This window comes from Eschscholzia californica, unplaced genomic scaffold, assembly GCF_041429995.1.
Source record: "Eschscholzia californica isolate CP2 unplaced genomic scaffold, dmEscCali1.0.p SCAF_3, whole genome shotgun sequence".
Taxonomy (NCBI): Eukaryota; Viridiplantae; Streptophyta; class Magnoliopsida; order Ranunculales; family Papaveraceae; genus Eschscholzia; species Eschscholzia californica.
This window is the reverse complement of record NW_028238420.1, coordinates 2,754,448-2,777,379: the sequence shown is the minus strand read 5'-3', so window position 1 is coordinate 2,777,379 and position 22,932 is coordinate 2,754,448. Positions and strand designations below refer to the sequence as shown.

General features: G+C 35.7%; 1 protein-coding gene, 1 long non-coding RNA gene and 1 pseudogene across 6 annotated transcripts; 2 read left to right on the top strand and 1 right to left on the bottom strand.

Annotated features, from left to right (window-relative positions):
* The first annotated feature begins 1,437 nt into the window (after positions 1 to 1,437).
* LOC147547672 (uncharacterized) lies at positions 1,438 to 7,790 on the top strand. Of its 4 annotated transcripts, XM_086664806.1 has the most exons (8): positions 1,438 to 1,758; positions 2,728 to 2,794; positions 2,990 to 3,376; positions 3,558 to 3,774; positions 3,897 to 3,961; positions 4,985 to 5,041; positions 5,911 to 5,988; positions 7,510 to 7,790. In XM_086664806.1, exons 4-8 carry the CDS (start codon positions 3,612 to 3,614, stop codon positions 7,516 to 7,518), a joined length of 372 nt encoding a protein of 123 aa, XP_086520932.1. In that variant the 5' UTR covers positions 1,438 to 1,758; positions 2,728 to 2,794; positions 2,990 to 3,376; positions 3,558 to 3,611; the 3' UTR covers positions 7,519 to 7,790. The 4 variants fall into 4 exon arrangements, with proteins under 4 accessions (XP_086520932.1, XP_086520930.1, XP_086520928.1 ...); XM_086664804.1 differs by lacking the exons at positions 2,990 to 3,376; positions 7,510 to 7,790 and having other exon boundaries at positions 2,728 to 2,789; positions 5,911 to 6,110; XM_086664802.1 differs by lacking the exons at positions 2,990 to 3,376; positions 7,510 to 7,790 and having other exon boundaries at positions 5,911 to 6,110.
* A 2,615-nt stretch (positions 7,791 to 10,405) lies between these two features.
* Positions 10,406 to 12,906, top strand: LOC147547671 (uncharacterized). Its single transcript, XR_015238997.1, has 4 exons — positions 10,406 to 11,159; positions 11,371 to 11,744; positions 11,907 to 12,177; positions 12,649 to 12,906. It is a non-coding gene; the product is annotated as an uncharacterized LOC147547671 (long non-coding RNA).
* Positions 12,907 to 16,822: 3,916 nt separating this feature from the next.
* Positions 16,823 to 20,676, bottom strand: LOC147547670 (uncharacterized; annotated as a pseudogene). The gene is made up of 8 exons (XR_015238350.1): positions 20,544 to 20,676; positions 19,870 to 20,214; positions 18,522 to 18,591; positions 18,192 to 18,262; positions 17,877 to 18,033; positions 17,658 to 17,741; positions 17,462 to 17,551; positions 16,823 to 17,158 (listed from the first exon to the last, which is right to left on the bottom strand). The product of XR_015238350.1 is annotated as an uncharacterized LOC147547670 (transcript).
* Positions 20,677 to 22,932: the final 2,256 nt, after the last annotated feature.

The window sequence follows — 22,932 nt, the reverse complement described above, 5'->3', positions numbered from 1 at the left end:
ATAAAACCACTAGTTGTCAACACACAAGACAAGTGTCCCTTATGTGTCAAGCAATAAGACCACTAGTTGTCAAGACACAAGACAAGTGTCCCTTATGTGTCAAGCAATAAACCACTAGTTGTCAAGACACAAGACAAGTGTCCCTTATGTGTCAAGCAATAAGACCACTAGTTGTCAAGACAAAAAACAAGTGTCCCTTATGTGTCAAATAACAAGACCATTAAGTGTCATGACAAAAGACAACACACCTCATGCTTATAGATTCAACACATTGTTAGTGTCCATAGATTCAATACATGAATGAGTTTTATGAGCCCAACAAAACTTTAGCCCAACATGTCTATACATGGTCTTATTGTATGGGGCACACTAATGGGCATTGTTCATGAAAATTGACCAATGGGCCTTGCGTGAACATAACCCATGTTTACATCTCATCCAAATGGTTAATGGGGTAGAGATTGAGGGGTTTTGTTGTTTCTCCTTGTGATAAGTTAAATTATCCTATAAATTGACCTAAAATTAACCTAAATCATCAACTTAGTAGAATAGTTGTCAAATCGGTTCCAACTATCTGGTTCGAACTATCTAGGTCAAGTGTATAGGATAGGAAGTCATATTATTTAAAATATGCTAACATTTAAAAAGAAATAACTTGAATCGGTCATTTAGACACCACATGTGTATAAGATTTTAATTAACTTAAAATATGCTATGGAAAAAGGTAGCGTGAATGATTTTACAAAAAAAATCATCTTGTTCTTTCGAAAAGTTACTTCCCATATTCTCGTAATCAAAACCAAATTTGTCCGATTTAATCGGAACACTCCAGTACTAATGATTGGGGAGCCACACTTTTGAGTTTTTCTTTTCAAATTTTGTCTTTGTAGTAATTTTGTAGGGTATTAATGATGGGGGAGCCACACTTTTGAGTTTTTCTTTTCAAATTTTGTCCTTGTAGTAATTTTGTGAATACTTTTTTTTTTTTTGGTTGGCAACCTTCTACCAGCTACCTACATGGCTACATAGTGTAGAAAAAGAAGTGAGGTGGAAGCGAAGGAAGGAGAGTGAAGTGGAGGAGCAAACATAAGTGTGGTGGATTAACCATCGAATATGAACAAAGCAAAATATTCGGAAGCTTTGAAACATTTTTTTTTCGATGAGATATATATATATATATATATATCTATTATACAAAACACATCCTTGTGACTGGGATATAATTAATACAACACAATATGACTAGGACAAAATATAATCTGACTAGGACATGAATAATCTCATTAGGACATAATTTGGTAGCCACGTAGACATTTTAAAGGGACAAACCTTTCTCATTCAATCTGGGCCGTTCAAACAAATGTCAAATTTGATATTGATTTATGCATCTTTTAATACAGAGCCTTCAATTGAATCGTGCATTTGTAACCTCTTCATCATCCTTTACGGTCTTTTCCTCTCCCACGAGTCTATTCATCTTTTTAACTTCTCTATGTTCATTTGAATTAACTCTACCCAGTTCCTCTCTGTCGACCATTAAAATAACTTCAATTTGATCGCAATCGAACTTCCGGAGCCTCTGAGATATTATTTTCACTTTCTCTCTAAACACACAAAATTAGACGAAGAAGATATGCAGACATTACATTTACTTTCTCTCTCTAATCCCTGATTGAAAGAGAACACCATGTTATAAGATCAGGTGGCATTATGTCTTAGGTCTTAATAGAGAAGCATTGAAGATCAGTGTTTGGCAAGGTTAGATTACCTTCTTTTACCTCTTCTTCCAATTTTCTATTAGGTTTCTTCTTTTGGAAGAAATTGCTTAATTTGATTAGTTCTTATTGATTTTTGTGAAATCAGGCTACTTAAAATCATTTGAACAAGTTTATTTTTAGGTTTTACATTGTACTGAAATCTGTTTGAATGTTTGTTGAGCATTTACAATGTAGATAAGTAGGTAATCTGTAGAAACTCAAAGATAAAATCGGACCAATTTTGAATTAGTTTCAATACTTCTATTTAATTAGGTTGAGTTAAAGAAGAATTTAGAAATTTAACATTAGTGTGAGTATCCAGCTATTCACTAGATTATTATTAGTATTGAAAAAGTTTTTGATTACTTCTTTCTGATCAGGTACTGGGATGTGAAAAATTATTAGAAAATCGAGTGTATGGACCCAAGTAACTGATATAGGAAGCATTATGTTATATTAAACTTTCGAATTGGTGTGATATTTTTGTTTAAAATTTAAGGGGCGCATTTGATCTTGCCTTAAATCATATGGAGCTGCTTTCTAATTTGAGTTTGTGAATTCCTCAATTGACTCCGTTAGATAGTTCCGACTTTCTAATTTTGATAGGATCAGTACAATGTCTATGAAATTCCGTGATAATTAACAGAGGGATTTGAAAGGTCGTGAAACAATCTTTCATTCACCAAAGGTAGAAAAAATCTTTCTAGGGTCTACTGTCTCTTCTTTCCTAGTAAGAAATTTTCATTTGGGTTTAGTTGTCCTTGTTCATGTAGATCATGTCTGCATGATGAATTATATGTTTGTGGGATGTGAAGAAAGAACATGAATTCTTCTGTAGGTAACTCTTTACTTACAGACTTTTTGAGTAAACTATGTCGCTTCTCAGACTTTCTAGGGTCATCTGCCAGACTTTTTACTCTGTTCGAGGTACAAAACCCTATAATTAACAATTGTGGCACGATTTTTTCAGGTTTTGAGCGAGGCTTAGAAGCTCAAGAAGTGGTTGGGAGAGAAGGAAGGAAAGCCGAACAGGTAAAGTAAGTGGTTCTTCTCATAAAATATGTTAATTGGGTTTCCTTTCATGTAAATTTGGTGAACAATTCCTACCCACTTTGGAATTATAAAGTTTTATGAGAAAATTTTGAATCACCGATTAGAGCTTGAAGATTTATCCGCTTTCTACTTGAATTTGCTAAAAATTAAGTTGCTGATTGCTCGATATGTTTTGACAGAGCTTCTCCATTTACTACTCCAACATTCTCATCCGACGATGTTTAGGAAAAAGTGTTTGATTTAAAGAACAAGCTGTTGTTGACGATTCTCTTCAAATATTAAAAACTTGTACACGATATTCACTTCTATCACTTCTATCGACAATCTAAACTTGAATTTATATAGGTTGCAAGAGTGAATAAAATCTCTAAACAAAGCTGAAAGTTGAAAAACCTCTGAAGAACAAATCTGAAAACAAAGAAGATAAGGCAAAAACTGAAAAAAAACAACTTCTGAGGAGAATTCTTTACTATGAACTTTGTAGAAGATGACCGAACTTCGTCTATAGAGGATAATGTCGATCCAAAAACTGAGCTTAAAGATGAGTTATAATTGAAAAAGTTGAGGTAACATTATGAAGTAACTTAATCTTGGACATAATAATTACATACTGACTAGGACAAAAGGATAATGTAACTAGGATATTATTAATGTGATTAGGACATTAACTTAATTACTCTACTGAAATTGATTAGAAACTCCTCCACTTTTGAAATTGCTTCTAACTTAGTTAACTACTCTACAAAGTAAGAGGAAATTGCTTCAACTTCCTGAACTACTCTAGAAAGTAAGAGGAGGATTATGGGGAGTGGAAGAGTTCCGTTAAAAATGATGGAGAAGAAGATCAATAGGAAAGTGACTTTTTCAAACAAAAAGTCAAGGTTTCTAAAGAAATCTCATGAGATCTCAGTATTACATGTCTTCTCCACTAAAGGAAGCTCTATGAATACTCCACTGATTCTGGGTACCCACTCTTCTCTCTGATTTGTCTCTAATCAATTTATGTTTCTTCTGTGTACTTGTTTTTGTTCTTTGTAATTCTTCTCTGATCTCTTCCCTGCTATTGTTATTGTTCTTTGTAAATAGATTATTGTTGCACTGATTCTGGGTACCCACTCTTCTTCTCTGTAATTGTTATTGTGCTTATCCAGGTATTTTCTTATCTGTAACACATCCACTTTGATGAAATTCCTCACCCAATTGTAGTTTAACTTTGTAAAATTTTGCTTCCTTACTATCTTTATTTTTATAATGTCTTTTATGGAGTTATCCTTAGTTTTATAATGCCTTTTATGAAGTTATTTTGATGTCTTTTTGGGTTATTAACACAACAAATCTACCATAGTTCTGTTATGCTCTATTGTAAGATAATGTTTAAAACTTAAGAAGAGTTGGGTCTCATTTTTACGTCTACAATCAAGTAAAATTTAAGAAGAGTTGTGTTTTACCGAATGTTATTTCTCGTTAATGAGGACTTTTGGGTACAGTTTCAATATTGGACGGTAAACGTCAGACCTGCATAGTAAATTTTGATAACAAAATTATGAGAACCAATTGCACCGAAGGCCTTATATGTCAAATCTGAATAGAATGGATTGAGTCACAGCGCTTTGTCATAGGCATAATACCTCAAATGTCAATTTCTCGAGCTTATGGTTTTTGACAGATCTAAGAATATGCAGATTGTAACGTAATGGAGAAAAAAACTCCTTAAGTTGGCGAAAAGAGACGTATATCCGAAAAATTAGCATAGATATTCTTGTCAAGAGGTCATTGATGTTTTTTCAGTCTCAAGAAGTGAAGTTCTATTAGCTCTTTTAGTAACTAAACATCTTGTATTTCTTTTCCTATGGGGAACATCACTGATATGTGTGATGTACAGTTGTTGAAGTTATTGCATGCAGTGAAACATGTATCAATTTTGATCTATTAGTATATTTCCCTTATTGTGAAAACATTTGCTTTGTCTTGAGACTTTTCTTAATGGGTTAAACCTTTAATACCAAATGGATATCAATAAGATTGAAATTTAGGGTAATGGCTATGCTTATTGGCTCATCATATGATTGACTACTCTGATATTACGCCTACTTAGCAGATATTTGAGGGCCACCTTTCTTTTCATATTTTCCAGAAACACTAGGACTTATTTGTCTATACTCCTGATTATGCAGTCTAGACGCCAGAAGGTTGGGGAGAAACCTATACTATCAATTTTCACATTTATGCAGGTAAATGCTAAGCATTTCTATATGATTGAAAAACATATGCTTTTGGGTCATCTGATTTTATCGTTTGCATAATGTTGACATCAAGTCATAATTGAGTTTTGTTTGTGTTAAGTGAAAGAATATCTTTAAGACGCCACTCTTCTGCAATAAACTGTGAATCAATGAGTTTGGCTTCGTCATCATAGGAATGAACTGAGAAGCTAATAGTTTTCTCAGTCATTTCTAGAGCACTGCGATATGCCGTTCAGCTTGTGAGGTTGTAGGTTCTTACACCACCATCTATCCTGGAAGAAAAAAATCTACCCTACATTCCTGAAATTTCAACAAAATTAAACTAGAAAAGCCCTCTCTAACATATGAAGCGACATTGTTATTCTATGTTACTGCTTTGAAACTATAATTGTCTGACATCAAACTACTAATGGAGGATTTATTCTACAGGGATATTATTGTTCTTCTGCATTATTTGTTGAAAGAGAACCAAACAGTACCAATATAGAATCCTCCTAATGGACTTTTCTGTATGTTCTACTTTCTCCAATAGTTGTGATTAGGTATAGTGAAATATTAGGTTAAATTAAAGTACGATCTTGCACTTCCTATCTTACTACTGATCTATGGTTACAACGCTGTCGGTTCATGACCAAACAATTCCTCAAAGAGTGTGGAATCCTTAATTTATTCCGTTAATGTTTTCTTTATCTTATTTCTTTTCTTGTATGCTCATCATATATACTCATTTTTTATACTTTATATTCTTATCGTATAAATTTTTCCCAACGCAGTTCCGTTCTGGATGCGTTTTTTACATAAGTCTCTAATGTTACACCTTATGTTTTTTTCCTGAAACTATGTTTGTTTACTTGCAGGCAACTCATAATGATGTCCTTCTCGCTGTCCCCACTCTTCTCTACGCCATCGATGACTATTTAAAGTTCACTATGCAGGTATACTTCCTCTGTTTGAAGTACATATCAAGATTTTCAATTCGAATTGAGTTATCATTTTTTTTAACTTAAAGATTCGATCTGTTTGTTAATATCCTCCACCACTAGACTTGCCACTTTAACTCATAGAGAAGGATTGGATAGCTAAGAGTGTACAACGGTAAAAGATAGAGTGCGGGATCAGTCACTTGAAATTTTGTAAAGGTACACACTTAGCAGCCAAAAAAAGAAGATATGATCTTCTTTTTTTGGTTTTTGCACTTCCTTATACTAAACTTAGTGTTCCGATAGTTGCAGGATTGTTCAGGTTGGTAGTCATATCTTAAACCCATTTTGCCATGTGAAAGAGACTCTTCGTTTAGTGAAATTGTTATGTACAACGAAAGCAATTAAAATTCCTTATACTAAACTTGGTCTTCTTGTTGTTACCTTTAGACTGTTTTAGACTAGGCAAAAAGAGAAACAAGTTTCGAAAGATTTAAAATTACCTTGACAAGACCTATGAACTTGTTCAAGTTGAAAATGTGGTAAGTATTACATTCCTTGAAACTTTTGAAAATTAGGAACTTGCCATGTAGAAAGTAAAAACTAATATTGGGCAAGTCATCTGTTATAAGAGGATCACTAGAGATATCATTTGTTCTTGAATCAACAGTGTGTATCTCTTGTGATGAAATCAAAAAACACCTGAACAAGGTTGTTCTGCCCTGTAATTTCAGAATTCATCGCCTTCCTCTGCCTCTCTCTTTCTTTCCCTGCTAGCTTCTTCATTATTTTTCTTTTCCATGAAACCCTCAATCATTATCATCTACTTCCTAGGAAATTAGTCAACCCAGTTCTTGAATTTCCCCAAAATTATGTTCCGTAAGTGTTCCTCTACAACTCTCAGCCATTTGTTTCCACTTGTTGGTTCGAATTTCCTTGATTAAATGTTACATACAAATTAGTTTGTTGGTTCTTGGTTAATTTATTATTTATTGGATGATATCTTACCTAGATAAGGAAGAAGAAGAGCCAGGAATTTTCCTTTAGAGAATTTACTGTAATTTTGGTTTGCAGAGATCCGAGTCATGGTAGATCAGTTTATAACTCGATACAGTTTTTCAGATAAATATATTTTCTCATAAGTCGTTCTGGCATAATTGCATTTGTAGTTTATATCTTCCTCATGTTATCCTTGTTTTTATTTGTAACTATCCCGTTCGATCTTTCTCTCACTCTAATTCTCTTCGAACATCACTAAATGAAGGTAATTTCAGAAGTTCGCAAACACTTTCAGAAGACCATTCCTCTTACCACTCCAGCCAAGGGTTGTTCGCAAACACTTTCAGAAGTTCAACCTTACTAAGTAAAAATTAGATTTAGGTTTATTTGATTTAGAGTATCTTGGCCTTCGTATCTTATCGGCCTCCTGATATGTCTACATTAATATATGTCAAACAAGATAATTTAACACAACAAATAGTTTTGTTTACTTTGATTGTCATGGTTGTTCATCTTAGCTTGTGTATATTTGATCAGGTTTTGTGATTTTCATCTATAGGGTGGATAAATAGAACTCACAACGTCGGTCTAAGAACTTCAGTTAATTAGCATCTTGCGGTAACTCGATCTTTTATGCTTAAAAACTCATTTTATCTTCCCCTTTTAGTCAAAAAACACTCTACAGGTAACAAATGGATAAGAGTTATTCGATTTCGGGTATCTTCATCTTTATATGTTTAATCAAAATCCTAACATGTTTATATCAGTATATGGCAAACAAGTTAATCTGACCACAAAATACATTTCTGTTTACTTCGTTGTGCATTGTTGTTCATGTTCGTGAATAAGTTTGATCCAGTTTTTGATTTTCTTGTATATGGTGGGTTGATAGGCCATGACTAATGTTGATCCAGATATAGGTGGTAAATCAGTTATTTTCGTTAAGCAATGGTACGCAAAAGTTGCATCATTTATGTGGTCGAATGAGCATCACGGTAGAGAGGAATAGATTTTCTTAACAGATTTAAGAAGGTCAAATAGTTTTGTGGGCTAAAAAACCCCTTAAATACCTAAAGACAAGTCTTATACCTAAAACTCTATACTTATATTTAGACAGGAAAAATGTGAAAAGTTAAAATTACATTGAGAAAAATTAGAAAATATCAAATGTTGAGAAACAGAGAAACGTTAAATACTCGAATATCATTTCTATACGTTGCATAAAGGGCATTTCCCCGCCCGTAGGGCGGGGATTATGCCTAGTATATGATTGAATGGAGAATGGTGTATTTATCAATGAGATTACAATGACTATTTATAATAGTCTTAATACTCTTATTAGAGTATACACAATATTCTAAGTATGGTTACATGGAATGATATGTATGGATACAAGAATATCTTAAATATATTTCCTAATGTGATAATATATTCTTTATTTGCTATTATCCTCCCTCAAGGTGGAAGTGCTGGGAAGAACTTTCAACTTGGTACGAAGAGTAGAAAATCGTGACGTTGGTAAACTCTTAGTGAGACAATCTGCCGGTTGATCTGAGGATGCCACATACTGTAGTTTAATAAGGTTGGAAGAAACCAATTCACGAATGAAATGAAAGTCCAAAGCAAGATGCTTGATTTTTGTGTGAAAGACCGGATTAGATGCAAGAGCTATAGCCGATACATTATCACACCAAATTTGCGGAGGACGTGGTAGAAAACAATGTAAGTCACGAAGTAAGTAACAAATCCAAATTACTTCAGCAGCACAATTTGCTAGAGAACGATATTCAGCTTCGGTGGATGATCGTGAAACAGTTGGTTGTTTCTTTGCGGACCAAGAGATCGGACTGTTGCCAAGATAAATGATAGAACCACTAGTGGAACGACTGTCAGAAGGGCTGCCAGCCCAATCAGCGTCGGCAAATCCATGCAGAGATAAGTTGGGAGATTTTGTGATGGAAATACCAAATTGTATAGTGCCTTTGATATAACGAAGTATTCGTTTTACCGCAACAAGATGATCGGACGTGGGCTTATGCATATAGAGACTTACTTGATTGACTGCATGGCTAATGTCTGGTCTAGTCCAAGTTAAATATTGAAGGGCCCCCACCAGACTTCGATATGTGGTAGGATCTTTTAATAGGACTCCAGATGTGGGAGAGAGTTTAGTGGATGAGGTCATGGGTGTAGTACATGGTTTTGCACCAACCATATCCGCCTTCGATAAGATCTCAAGTGCATACTTTGATTGACTCAAAAAAATTTCAGAGTCATTTCTGTTTATTTCTAACCCAAGAAAATAATGGAGATCTCCAAGATCTTTCATAGCAAATGAGAGGCCCAGTTGTTGTATCAAAAGTCCACATGCTTTCATAGAATTTCCGGTAACTAGGATGTCATCAACATAGACCAAAATGATAAGAATAATACCATTGGTGCAACACACAAATAAAGAGGAGTCTGATTGAGATTTAGTAAAACCAAGAGCCATGAGACAGTCAACCAATTTTGCATACCAAGCACGAGGTGCTTGTTTAAGTCCATAAATAGCCTTCTGTAATTTGCAGACATAATGAGGATAATTTGGGTCCTTAAAACCAATAGGTTGTTGCATATAAACTGTTTCTTGAAGATCACCATGAAGAAAAGCATTGCTGACATCTAGTTGACGAATAGACCAATTAAAATGCACGGCCAATGTCAGAAGAACACGTATGGTGACTGGTTTTGCGACTGGACTAAAAGTTTCATTATAGTCAACCCCTTCTTGTTGAAGAAAACCCTTTGCAACTAAACGAGCCTTGTACCTATCAATACTACCATCAGCTTTTTCTTTTATACGAAAAACCCATTTGCATCCTATAACATTTTGAGAATGATGGGGAGGAACAAGTGACCAAGTATTTGCTTTTTGAAGAGCCTGATATTCAGAAGCCATAGCATCTTTCCAATTGGAGTCTTTACATGCTTGAGAGTAACAAGTGGGTGTAGGAGAAGTAGAACTGATAAGAAGAGCAGTAGGAAGAGGATATTTAGTAAAAAGTAACATTTTAGGTTTAAAAATACCTGCTTTCCCTCGGGTGACCATAGGATGAATATTCGATGCAGAGACTGACGGTTGAGATGTAATAGCCGGGTCAGAAGGGGTAAGTTCGGGTGAGAGAGATGTTTCAAAATTAATGGGTGAGATATGGGTGTCATGTAATGATAAACTATTTGGTGAAGATAAAGGTACAGGAGATAAAGTGATGAGTTGGTTTTGAGGAGACATGATGTGATGTGGCATTAATGGAGCATTTAAAGATGGAGGAATGGGTATAGAAGAATTTATGGGAGAAGAAATGTGGGTAGTTTCTAAAGGTTGGGTTTGACCGTTGTGGGTTAAAGAATTGGCATTTGAAATAGGGTTAATATGGGTAGTGGGAGAAGAATGGGTACTGTGCCCATGTGAAGGAAGGAGGGGTAGTTGGACATGTGATGAAGAGAGAGGAGTGTTGGGAAGTGAAGCAACTGGAGTTGACAGATTGGGTTGAAAAGCTGAAATTTCTTGCTGTAAAGCTGAGTTAGTAGCCGTTGGTTCAGTGGGACTTTGATTTATGGAAGTAACTTGTTGTGGAGCTGATAAATTAGTCATGGGATTTGCAGTTTTTCTATTGAACAACGGAAAAGGAGTGGGAAACAAGGGTGGAGTTAAAATAGAAGTTGCAGGAGATGACCCTTTCAGGAGATCAAGGTAAGGAAATTGATCCTCATTGAATATTACATGTCTGGAAATGTATACTCTTCCACTTGAGGGATGAAGACATCTAAAACCTTTATGAGAGCTACTGTACCCTAGGAAAACACATTCTAAACTTCTTGGAGCAAGTTTGGAAGATGAATAAGGATGCAACCAAGGAAAACACGAACAACCGAAGGCTTTCAAAGAGGCATAGTCAGGTTTGTTGTTGAAAATTCTTTCCCATGGGCTAAGATAACCAATAGATCGAGTGGGTAATAGGTTGATAAGGTGATTTGCAGTAAGTAAAGCTTCTAACCAAAATGATGGAGGAAGATTAGCTTGGATTAGGAAGGTACGAGTAATATCAAGAAGATGACGGTGTTTAGATTCAGCCACCCCATTTTGTTCTGGGGTATGTGGACATGTGAATTGGTGAGTGATTCCTGATGAAGTTAATAAAGAGGTGAGTTCTTTGTGAATAAACTCTCCACCACCATCTGTTCTAATAATTTTTATTGATTGACCAAGCAGATTTTCAATTTTTGTTTTAAAATCTGAAAATACATGTCGAAAATCAGATTTAAGAGAGATAGGTAATACCCAACAAAATTTTGAAAAATCATCAATTATGTTTACATAGTATTTGTAACCACTAATTGAATCTACACCTGCAGGACCCCATAGATCGATATGCAAGGTATGCAAAGGCGTTGGAGCATTCGTAGAAGAAGGTGTGAAAGGCAACTTTTTGCTCCGTCCAAGTTGGCATTCCTTGCAAAAGATGGGTTGGAGTGAAGAGGCTGGTAATAGATGTTTGAGTTTCTGCATAGTTTGAAAGGAGGGATGGCCGAGCCTTCTGTGCCATGTGAGGGAAGTAGAAGCTGAAACTGAAAAAGCTGAAAGAGACGATCTAGTTGAGGTAGTAGAATCGAAAGTGATAGGATAAAGTCCATCTTTAGATGGCCCTTGGAAGAGCATCTGGCCCGAAAACAGATCCTTGACAAAATAACCAAAGGGATCAAATGTTAATGAGCAACAATTATCAGAGGTAAATTTATGAACAGATAATAAATTGTGAGAAGCTTTTGGAACATGTAAAACATTATTGAGTAAGAATTGATATTTGTTATGTAAGAAAGATGAATGCCCAATATTTTTTATTATCATACCTTCTCCATTTGCAGCTGAGATTTTTTCATTACCATTGTAGGTGGAAGAGGAAGCAATGTTGGAAAGATCAGGGGTCACATGATTCGAGGCTCCAGTGTCTGCAAACCAAGGGTTGTGACCGAGGATGTTGGCAGAGGCTAACATAGCAGCAATATTAGTCGGCGGAGCACGCCCCTGATAAGCGAAGTTAATTCTATGGTAATATTCAGAGGCACCATGACCAAACTTGTGACAGATTTGACATTGAAGTCGTTCAGAGTTAAAAGAGAAAGATGGATGATTCTGAAAATTTCCAGAGGCTCCATTGTTAGGTAGGTTGTGATTTCCATTAGTTTGATAATGGTGAGAGGTACGACCACGACCTCTATATTGAGAACCTCTTCCTCTATTCTGATTTTGATAGTAACGGTTACTTTGATTAGGAATAGGATTACCGAAATTGTGTCTGGATTTAGAAGTAGCTAGGAAAGCTTGAGAGTTTAGTGCAGTAATGGGCGAAGCCTTATTTTTCTCTGAGATGGTAATTTCTTCACTCATGAGAAGATTATGGAGTTCAGAAATAGTTACTGGTGGATTACGGACACGAATCGCCGTAGAAAATGAGTCGTAATCAGATGGTAACCCTTGAAGAATACTTACAATTACTTCATTCGTTGATGCTGGACTCCCGGCTTCAGCTAGAATATCTGTATATTTTTTTATTTTTGATAAAAAATCAGCCATTGAAGAGTTTTCTTTCTTACACTCTCTTAATTTCCCTTGAATTTGAATAATATGTGCAGTCGAAGCTGCTGCAAAATTTTCTTCTAGACGTAACCAAAGTTCTCTTGATGATGTTGTTCCAACAACATAAGGTATTACTGAACTTGATAAAGTTGAATTCAACCATATGAGGAGTGTTTGATCTTCCTCAACCCAATCAACATATTCTGGGTTAATGATATTGGCTTGTCTCTTTTCCTCATCAACAAATTGAGGAGGACAAGGCCTTGTTCCATCAATAATGTCAGTGACTTGGTACTTCTTTAGCACAGGTAAGAATAAACTCTTCCAGGCTAAATAGTTATCACTTTGTAATTTTATTGGGATAACATTCCCCATTGTATTGACTGCTAGTGAAGTAATCTTAGTTGCTTCCATTAAGATAAATGTTGAATAAAGTTGTAGTAAGAATGCTATGTTTAAAAATGAAAGACTTGTCGGACAATATTTTCAAAAACAAATAAATTGTGGACTAGTGGAAACTGAATTTAGACAGACTACAAAAAAAAAATAAAGGAAGAAGAAAGACGCAGCTAGAGCAGCTCAGATACCATGATTGAATGAAGAATGGTGTATTTATCAATGAGATTACAATGACTATTTATAATAGTCTTAATACTCTTATTAGAGTATACACAATATTCTAAGTATGGTTACATGGAATGATATGTATGGATACAAGAATATCTTAGATATATTTCCTAATGTGATAATATATTCTTTATTTGCTATTAGTATATATATAAAGCAAAGGAAAAAATTCTTACAAGGTCAACTAACTTAAAGCGGAAATAAAAGAAGGTACTACATTCCATACTTTTTTTGACAATTAATTCTACCCCATTTAGCTAAAGCGTCTGTTTTAGAGTTGCTTTCCCTTGGAGCATAAGTGAAAATGATGTCTGCGAACTGGTTCTTGAGATCTAGTGACTTTGAGATGATCTGTTTGGATTGCCAGTGTAAACCGTCACTCTGATCATTGATGTATTTGATGATGTTTTGATTATCACTTTCGATGTGAAAATGTTGGATTTGAAGTTGGATCGCCCATAAGATACCGTAGTGTATGGCTAAACTTTCGCGTTCTTCTGAATTTTGTCATCTCACAGTGTCTGCTATGGCTATGATAAAATTTGCTTCTTCATCATGGATAATACACCCTATTCCAGCTGGTTCCGCCAATTGCATAAAAGAAGCATCTACATTTATTTTGAGAAATGGTGTCGATGGAGGTCTACATTTTTGTTGCTTTGGTTTTTCCTGCATTTATTGGTTATTAATGATTCAATATTGAGTGGTGTGGTGGACGTATTGTTGATACGGTTGATCATCTGTATTGGAGTTTGTTTTGGTGAGTTAAAGCAATTCTCGCACCTAGCTTTCTAGATAAACCATAGAATTTTTGCATATAAAGTCGTAGTTTCCTCATCTAATCGTTTCCATTGCTGAATCCATTGCTTAACCATATTTAATTGTTCAGATCTAACCTGAAAGTGAAACCATATTGCTCTAGCATAGTTACAGTGTAACATCACTGGTCTAGGTTTCATTTTCATCATAGTTTATACAATTGTATATGTTACCAATATACCTGTCAATTTCCCTTACTGGTAGACTGTTTGTACAGCATTTCCATAAAAATAGTTTTATGCGAGGTATAGTACTGTTCATATTCCAAATGAAGAACCAGTCAGTTGTGTCGTGCATGGGGCCATTACTCCCAGTTCTCAAATAATTATACATTGATTTAATAGAGAAGTTACCTGATTTAGTGAGTGCCCATTTAGCGGTGTCCACCTTATCAGTCTGCAAGTTAATACTAAGAATCGCGTTGCACGTATCATTGTCAAAACAATTATTAAGCAGGTTGGTATTCCAGTTGTCATTAGTAATTAGTTGAGAAACCCATTCGAGACTAGAGTTATTCTGATTGTTGATGGGGGGAGGGTGGTTCGGGATCCAGAAATCATGCCATATACTAATATGTGTACCTTTATTGATATCCCAAAAGATTAGACCATCCATCTGACTGAAATGTTTACTTATAGCTTTCCAAGGCCAGGAATGATTAGCCTTAGGGGGGAGGGTTTAGTAGATATAGGGAAATACTTGGCTTTGAAGACTCGAACCCAAAGGGATTGGGGGTTGTTGAGAAGACCCCAATTAAGTTTGTTGAGGAAAGCTTGGTTATCAAGGAGCGGAAGACGGAGACCTAACCCACCTAATTTGCGTGGCTTACAAATGGCGGACCAGTTGATGGTGTGAAAGATTTTAGATTTTCCCCACCAGAAAATCCTTTGGAGTGACTCGATGCTGTTGCAAATGCCTTTGGGAATGGCAAAACACTGCATCTGATATCGGGGAACGACCGCTGCAATAGTTGAGACGAGAAATTTAGCATGAATTTGGCGTAAATCCCCATTCAATGATTGGATTCACACCACTTTCTCTCTCTTGATGAAAAGTCGTTGGGTAGGGATTTACGACAAATTGTCAACTTTCCTATCACAACTGCTTCCAGAACTAAAATAATCAGTTGGTCAGAACTAGACGGCTAACATAAAATAAGTTTTAACGTAAAATAATTTGGCCGCGACTTTGGGGAATAAAAAGTAATCTACGGGGAATAACGAACCAAAAATTTATCTTGGGGGCATATTTATTTTTAGCCCATAAATTGACTATTTTGAAATTTACACCCTAATCCTCATCTCTTTTTCGGGTCCTTCGAAAAGCTCGAATATGGTTGATAACATAGCCATTAATAACCAGAGAACTCAAAAAATTTATACTGAAATTTGATGTTGAAATTAGTCGGATAAAAGTGAAAAAGAAGACATTCTCGATCCAATTCAAACGTAGATAACAAGCAAAGTTAATAGTACTTCGAAGAAAGAGAAGATAAGAAACGTGGGAAAATGGGGAGGATTATGAAACCCTAACAGCTACTGTTCTAATAAGTTAAGCAAGAAATTCTTCAAAGGTAAAATTGAAATTGAACCATATAATAAAACCTCTTGATTCACAACCCAAAATACAGACAATCAAGAAAATATTGATTGGAGAGTTCAGAGAGAGATGGAGAAAGGAAACCCTTTCTCTGATAAACAGAAGAAAAAGAAAGAAGAGATGTGGTAGTGTGAAGAGGAACAAAATAAAGAGAAATAAGATAAGAAGAAGACAAAGAAATTAATCAATTTTGTTATCAGATTCACAGAAAAACAAAATGGGTATCCATTGTAATCAACAAAATCAATAAAAGAACAGAGAATTTATTTTGAAAATTTTATCTTCCATGAAACTACCTTCAAAAACTCTTGTATGTCTTATTTCTGTTGTTAGTATTAGAACAACCATGAATAATAGCTCCGACTGATCCTAAATACTATAGCCATTAGAACATAGTCCTATCAATATGCAAATCCAAAAAGCTCGACGAATCCCATTGAAGAAGACTCAACAAGTTTCTCATACCCAATTTCAGTTTTCTTGTTTTCTGCTAGATCTGTCACTTCTCCTCTTTGTTTTACATCACTTTCTCTCTCTACTTTATGTTCTCCTATTTCTTCTCTTCCGGTTTATTTTGTATCAGGTATGAAGGAGTTCTCCCTCGTCTAGGGTTTCATATTGGATAGAGAAAGAGAGAACCAGACAAAAATTGAAAGATACAGAGAAACATTGAGAGAGACCGACAGAGAAAGAAATAGTAATCAGAGAGAGATAGAGTTACCAGTAGAGAGAGAGAGGATGAGCAGGAGTGAGAAAAAGAGATGAAGATTAGGGTGTAAATTTCAAAATAGTCAATTTATGGGCTAAAAACAAATATGCCCCAGAGATAAAATCTTATCAACAAAAATCGTTATTCCCAGAAGATTATTTTTTATTCTCCAAAGCCGCAGCCAATAATTTGTACCATGAGTGGCATTATAGATGTGGGCTTCCTTAAATTCCCTTTTGCTCCTTGGACTTTGTCATCCACCCCAATTAATAATGGCCTCTCCGCCATTGTTCTATCTCTGAATAGTAACTAAAAGCCAAACTAAGTTTGCTTTTATGGATCAAAAACAAGAAACTTACTAAGGAGATCTCTATACTGTAAATTGTTATTCCTGACCTACTTTTTCAACTATCCCCAGTTCATTGTTTCTTATTAATACCTCGTACAATTTTCCCCTTTTTAATCAACAACAGATAGATATCGAAAACAGCTTCATTCATTAATGAAATCTGAGTTTTATGTACACATAATTCAAAGGACAACAACACAATACAACATTAAAATGTATGTAACAGACACCCTTCTCTGAGAACTAGCGCTTGTCCAAAGCAAGCCCCAGTCGGAAATTAATTTTTGTAACCTTATGATAATGATTTAAATTTCTGCCATCGAAAGACTTATAAGTGATGTTATTGGGGCGGCTCCTGGTGTGGAGCTGCTGTTCCAGGTGGTGCTATAGTGAATTGCAGACCTCTATGTTGACCTGACTGCACCATAAAAGCAACCTCTGATGCTGCCAGCGCGTCCGCTTCCTGAGATTTTGCCGAAATACCCATTATCAAAACCAAGGAAAACTCCATTCAACTGTTCTGCTTTTGTTCTTGGAATCAAAATCTATCAGAAGATGACGCGACAAAATACTAGCTAATTCAATTTTTACTAGGTTCTTCACAGATTTAAGAAAATGCATGACAAAACTAAACCGTATTCGTTTAGTTTTATCTGATTTATGATGGAAATTCCCGCATATATTTCTACAAATAGAGTTCGCGACAGCTATATAATGTGATAAACTTCATAGACATCGAAAACTAGCATATAGAGTACTGACTAACCTGTCTTTCTTTTCGTTTTTGAAGGATACTGAAGGCCCATGCCATAATGTAACAAGGGAGAAGAAAACCGGCAGCACGTACCAAAAAAAGCTGCCCAGATAGAGAAGTCATGAGTATACTGAAACTGCAGGTAGATCGGAAAAGAACAAAGATTCATAACAAGAGCTGTAATTCGGTATCCCACTATCAAACTTACGGAGAAAATGGTTGAAGCATCATCATCTTCACCATCAGGATTAGTGATCGTCAATGCATGCCTCAAGAGAAGAAGTGCCATCAGCTAATATGTATGAGATGATTAGAAGAAACCAAAGCAACATATGGATTATCAATGCATTAAGCACCACTCATATCGTTGTTGTTTTTGTCTTTTGCATTTTAATAGTCAAATAAGGGTTTGATGACAAAGACTTACTATCAGAGCGGCTGAGCGGCAAAAAGCAGCCCCACTAGCATTATTAGAAGAGTAATCGTCATATTCGGCTTCTAGAAAATGGCGTTCAGCCGCTGCCATCGCCAAGATCCGAGGGTCATGCAGATCTATAGGAGTACCAAAGGTAGTCCAACCACCACTGCAAGAAAGACAATAGTTACTACTGGGCATGCTTATAACTGAAATTTCCCAAGCATACATGATCTTGTCATCATGAAGAACAACCGAGCCTAATGGAAATCTAACTCGAGTAGAAAGATGCAGTGATAAGCAAGTGTACAAGAAGAGCCAACTTGCCTGATGTCGATGGTGATCTCATCAGGGTGAGGTTGCGGTGGTGGTGGAGCAGTATAACCAGGCTGGTATGGCTGATCATATTAAACAGAGTTACTCCACATCAACTACAAAAAAGGAGAAATGAAAGCTATCGATTGTGGATGCAAGCATGCAACAAGTACCAATCTCACAACTTAAACCGATCGACAAAAAAATGTCTCTAAGGCTGAAAGCTAATAGATATATATCACATCCACATCAACAAGAAAAGAAGAGAGAAATAAACTCATCGACCAAGTATTTTTTCTTTTTAACAAGGACAATAAGACTAAACATGAGCTTTGGAAATACCTGGTGGCAGATCTCACAAGTTATATCTCCTTTCATTGCACCATCGTCGGACACACTTCCTGTGAGCAAACTGATAAAGTACGAAGGTTAAAACAGTATTCCATTAAATTATGAAGAGGGAAGGTATCGGATGGATGATTTCCTATTTGGTTTTGCCTTGTACTTCATTTCAAGTTGAAAATTTAACAACCACTTAAAATGTACTACTAAAGCACATCAATTGATGTAAGGGAAATGATCTTAGCTTATTCTATGGACAGAAAATTAAAGGTAGAGATAACAACAATATATTTACCTTTCCCAGCCAAAAGAACATATATGCAAAGAAAACAACACGAGCTCATTAAATGGACAGTAAATGCTTATACAGGACATCTTATTATGGTAGTGACGAATAATGGGTATGAATATTTCATCTGAACTGAAATAAGCACCATTTCAATGGTAAGATAATTTTCCAAAAAAAAAAATGGTAAGATAAAGAACGAAGATCATATGTCAATAAAAGATCAAACCCCATCCTAACAATGGATTTGGAGCAAGCAGTGATAAAACATTCGCATGAAAAAGTACTAAAATGACAACAGGGTAAGACAATATAAACTGCCACTTCTCATAAACTCCCACTGGTTATAAATGTTATTGATCTCTTTTTAACATTTTAAGTTTCTGATTTTCAACTTAGAGCATCTCCAATGCAAGACTCGAATGAACAAACTCTAAGTGACACCTTGGATTTTTTGAGTTTTTTAAGAAAAACTATCTCCGATGCAAAACTAAATTTGGGTCTTGATGTGGCACCATTTAATTCTAAGATGTCTCGAGAAGAAACTCAATATCTAAGATTTCTATTGTGATCTCAATTGGCCACTCAATATTAAATACATAACTACCCAACTAAGAAATGACACCTAATTGGTTTATAAGTTTTTACAGTGTTGCATTGGAGAATGGAGATGTCTTTTGAATTGAGATCTCAATAGTGACATCTAGGAAAGAGAATCTCAATTGAGACTTGACACAAGACAATTTGAGTTTTTTTAGTTTTGCATTGGAGATGCTCTTATTATGAGTTTTATGGGCGTACTTCAACATTATAAGAGTTTGTAAAATATTCAAAGCATTAGTTGGTTTGTATCAAGCAGATGCTTGGTAGAATCTTTACAAAAATGCGCAAAAAAAAACCGTCGTTTTACATTCGTTTACATTTTAAGAGCACGGAGTAAAATGCAGTGTACTCGCACACATATGTAAAATTCTACCAAACAACCAGACATATATCATTAACGGAACATATGGCTTTATTCGCAAGGCAAATAAAATAAATGCATTGAGCAAAAAGAGATACCTTCAAACTGCCGCTGCAAGCGCAAGGATTCTCGAGAATCTTTATATCATCCTCCTCTTGACAAATGCGGCATTCTGCATTTTGAATAAGTGGTTCTTCTTCTCCAGATACATCACTTTCTTCCGGTATCCCTTCACCATCGCTGGTAGAACCAAGTGAAACTTTCATCTGAGCACCAGACCCTTCTACAGAAGGTTACCCCTTGATTCGATTGTAAGGTCGTGGGTGTTATTAGACGATCGACAAACAATGCCAGATGATCCCCCATTCCTACACAAACCTCTCTCTCTCTCTACTATACAGATTCTTCCTTTTTGAACACTAGAAGTCCCTACAGATGGCAAACTTGACAAAAGGGAAGCAAAATTTTATCAAACAATCCGTCAATTTCAAAGACTATGTACCTCAAAAGCAAGAATGAGCAACAACCCAACAAACGTCTTTGATCAAAACTCTAAATCATATGATTTGGATATACGGTATAACCAAAACTTAAACAAAACCCTCATTTCATTTTCAAACGAATACAATTCTGCAACTTATCTCAGCAAGAACAGTACAGAAATAGTTGGAAAAAAACCCTAAAAAGCCTTAATCTTGCTGGATTTAAAACTAAATTCGCACCTAGACGTAAAAGAAAGGAAAACGAAATTGAAAAAGACTGAGAATTTTACCTGAAAATTGCTTGTTGAAATTTTAAGGGTTTGTCCATCGGACTAATGTCTAACTTGTTAAGTTTCTCACCTTTTGATTCAACTTCTTCAGAAACAAATCCCTAAATTGATATTATGATATTTTTCAGTAAACACAATAATGTCGGATTTTGCTTAATAATATTATTTGAATTGTCTATAGTCACAATATGTGGTTGTTCAATATTCTCTAACGGAGTTGTTTTTACTTTTTTTTTTTTTTTTTTTTTTTTTTTATGTTTAAGCGGGGTTGTTCTTACTTTCGAAATCCATAGTTGATATATTCCCGCTCCTGAACTTCAATTTTTTTATGTTGTACACAGCTTGAATAGTCTATACTGTAACCATCCTCACCTTTTCTCGCAGAATAAATTTTAATTCGCTTAGAAACTGATTTGCTACAACATCTTCATATTTTGCAATGTTTTCCATATTGTTTCTTTGAACCAATCTTGAAAACTCCTCATAGTACTCACTCACTGAACGCAACCCTTGTCTACAGTTTTTATCTACCTTGAACAAGTGTTGTTGATAATTAGAAGGTAAGAACCTCTCTCTCAGGTTTTCTTTCATAGATGCCCAACTCAGGATGGGTGCCTTTCCTTGTCTCATTGTTAGATGTTGTAATTGATCCCACCAATCTGCAGCACGCCCTTTAAGTCTACAAGTAATAATTGTAACTATCTTCTCATTGAGAATCGTAGTAGACATATTGACTTGCCGCTCGACCTCATGTAGCCAATCAAGGAACTCTTCGATCGGCAAATAGCCATTGAAGAGCGGTATCGGTGACTTGATTTTGTATTCATCATAATCTCTACGTCGTTATATGTGATTAGGATAATAGTTACCTGTGTTTTCTTGGTTGACAACATATTGTTGAAGTGGTTGTGTTCTGCGTTCGTTTCCATTAACAACTTGGTTGTGGGTGAATCCCTCAACACGTTCTTTGTTAATAGGTTGCGTAGGGTTTTTATTGACATTTAGGTTGTTAATCATCTCCCCCACTTGGACTAGTTGATGACTCAAACCGTCAATTTTTGCCCATGTAGCATTGTTACCTCGTTCACCGTCGAGAGTTGTATTTCTAGCCTTGTCTTCTGCCATTAAGCCAAGAGAACCCTCGCTTTTGATGCCAATTGACGCAGCGGAAAACTACGTAAAGAATTAGATCTTCGTCTAAAACTTTTAAAACTCAGAAAAGCTTTAGATCTTCGTCTAAAGATTATAGAATCGAAACTAAGAAGATTTAATACTAAAATACTGAACTTTATTGATAAACTTGAATGAATAAAACAACTCCTAGGTGCATTGATAGAAATGAAATTAGTATTTAGTCTTCCATGTGAGTTTCTATCTAGAATGGCTTCGTCCATTGGAGTATGTGGATTGTGGGTGAGTCATCTCCATCTTGATTTTGTCTCATGGGGATGGGGTGGTGGAGTTTGTTCTGTTCATTCTGTCAAACTTTATTCAGGTCAGGGTCGACAAATTATATTGTGGGAGCAAAGATCAAATGGTTCGAGTTTGGGACACTCTAACTGACCAGGTTGTTAAAACATTTTCCTGTTTTGTGCTTCTGATTTTCTTCCTTTTCTATTTAACTTTATTGATCTTTGTAAGACTTTTTTTTTTGTTGAGTAGAAAAGTAACAGACAGACGAAACCTAAGTCCAACACTAGTACAACGAGACTGGAAGGTCAGATAGAGACAGCCACACCCAAGAACCCACATGTATCCGACTCCACTTGGCTAATTGATCAGCTTTGAAGTTTCCTTCCCTGTGAATGTGAGAGTAGATCACGCTGGAGAAATGTGCTTCTAGCTGATGAACTTTGTCTATGACTTTGCTCGCTTGCCAGGATATCTCTGAAGACTCCTTATTGAGCCATTGCACCAAGTTGCTATTGTCGCTTTCGATATGTACATACTGAATGTTCTTTTTCCTGGACCATTGGAGAGCTTTAAAGATCGCCCAACCTTCACTTTCTTCCGCATTTTGTCCACGAACGTTACAAGCCATTGCCGCTATGAAGTTTGCTTGGTCATCATGCATAATACATCCAATCCCTACTAATTCCTGTGCATTAAGAAAAGAGGCATCGACATTGATTTTTCTAAACGGTGGAAGAGGTGGCAACCATGGAATAGTTCTATCAATCTTTCAGTTAGTGGTGTGGATTTGTGGAACATGAGCCATACATTTGATCTGGTCTATGATATTCATGGGTACTATTTGATTGTTGGAAAAGCATTTATCACATCTTGCTTTCCAAATCTGCCAAAGAATGTGAGCAAAAAGATTGCTAATTTGTTCGTCAAGAGTTTTCCACGATATAATCCATTCCACTAGGTTAGTAATCTTGATAGA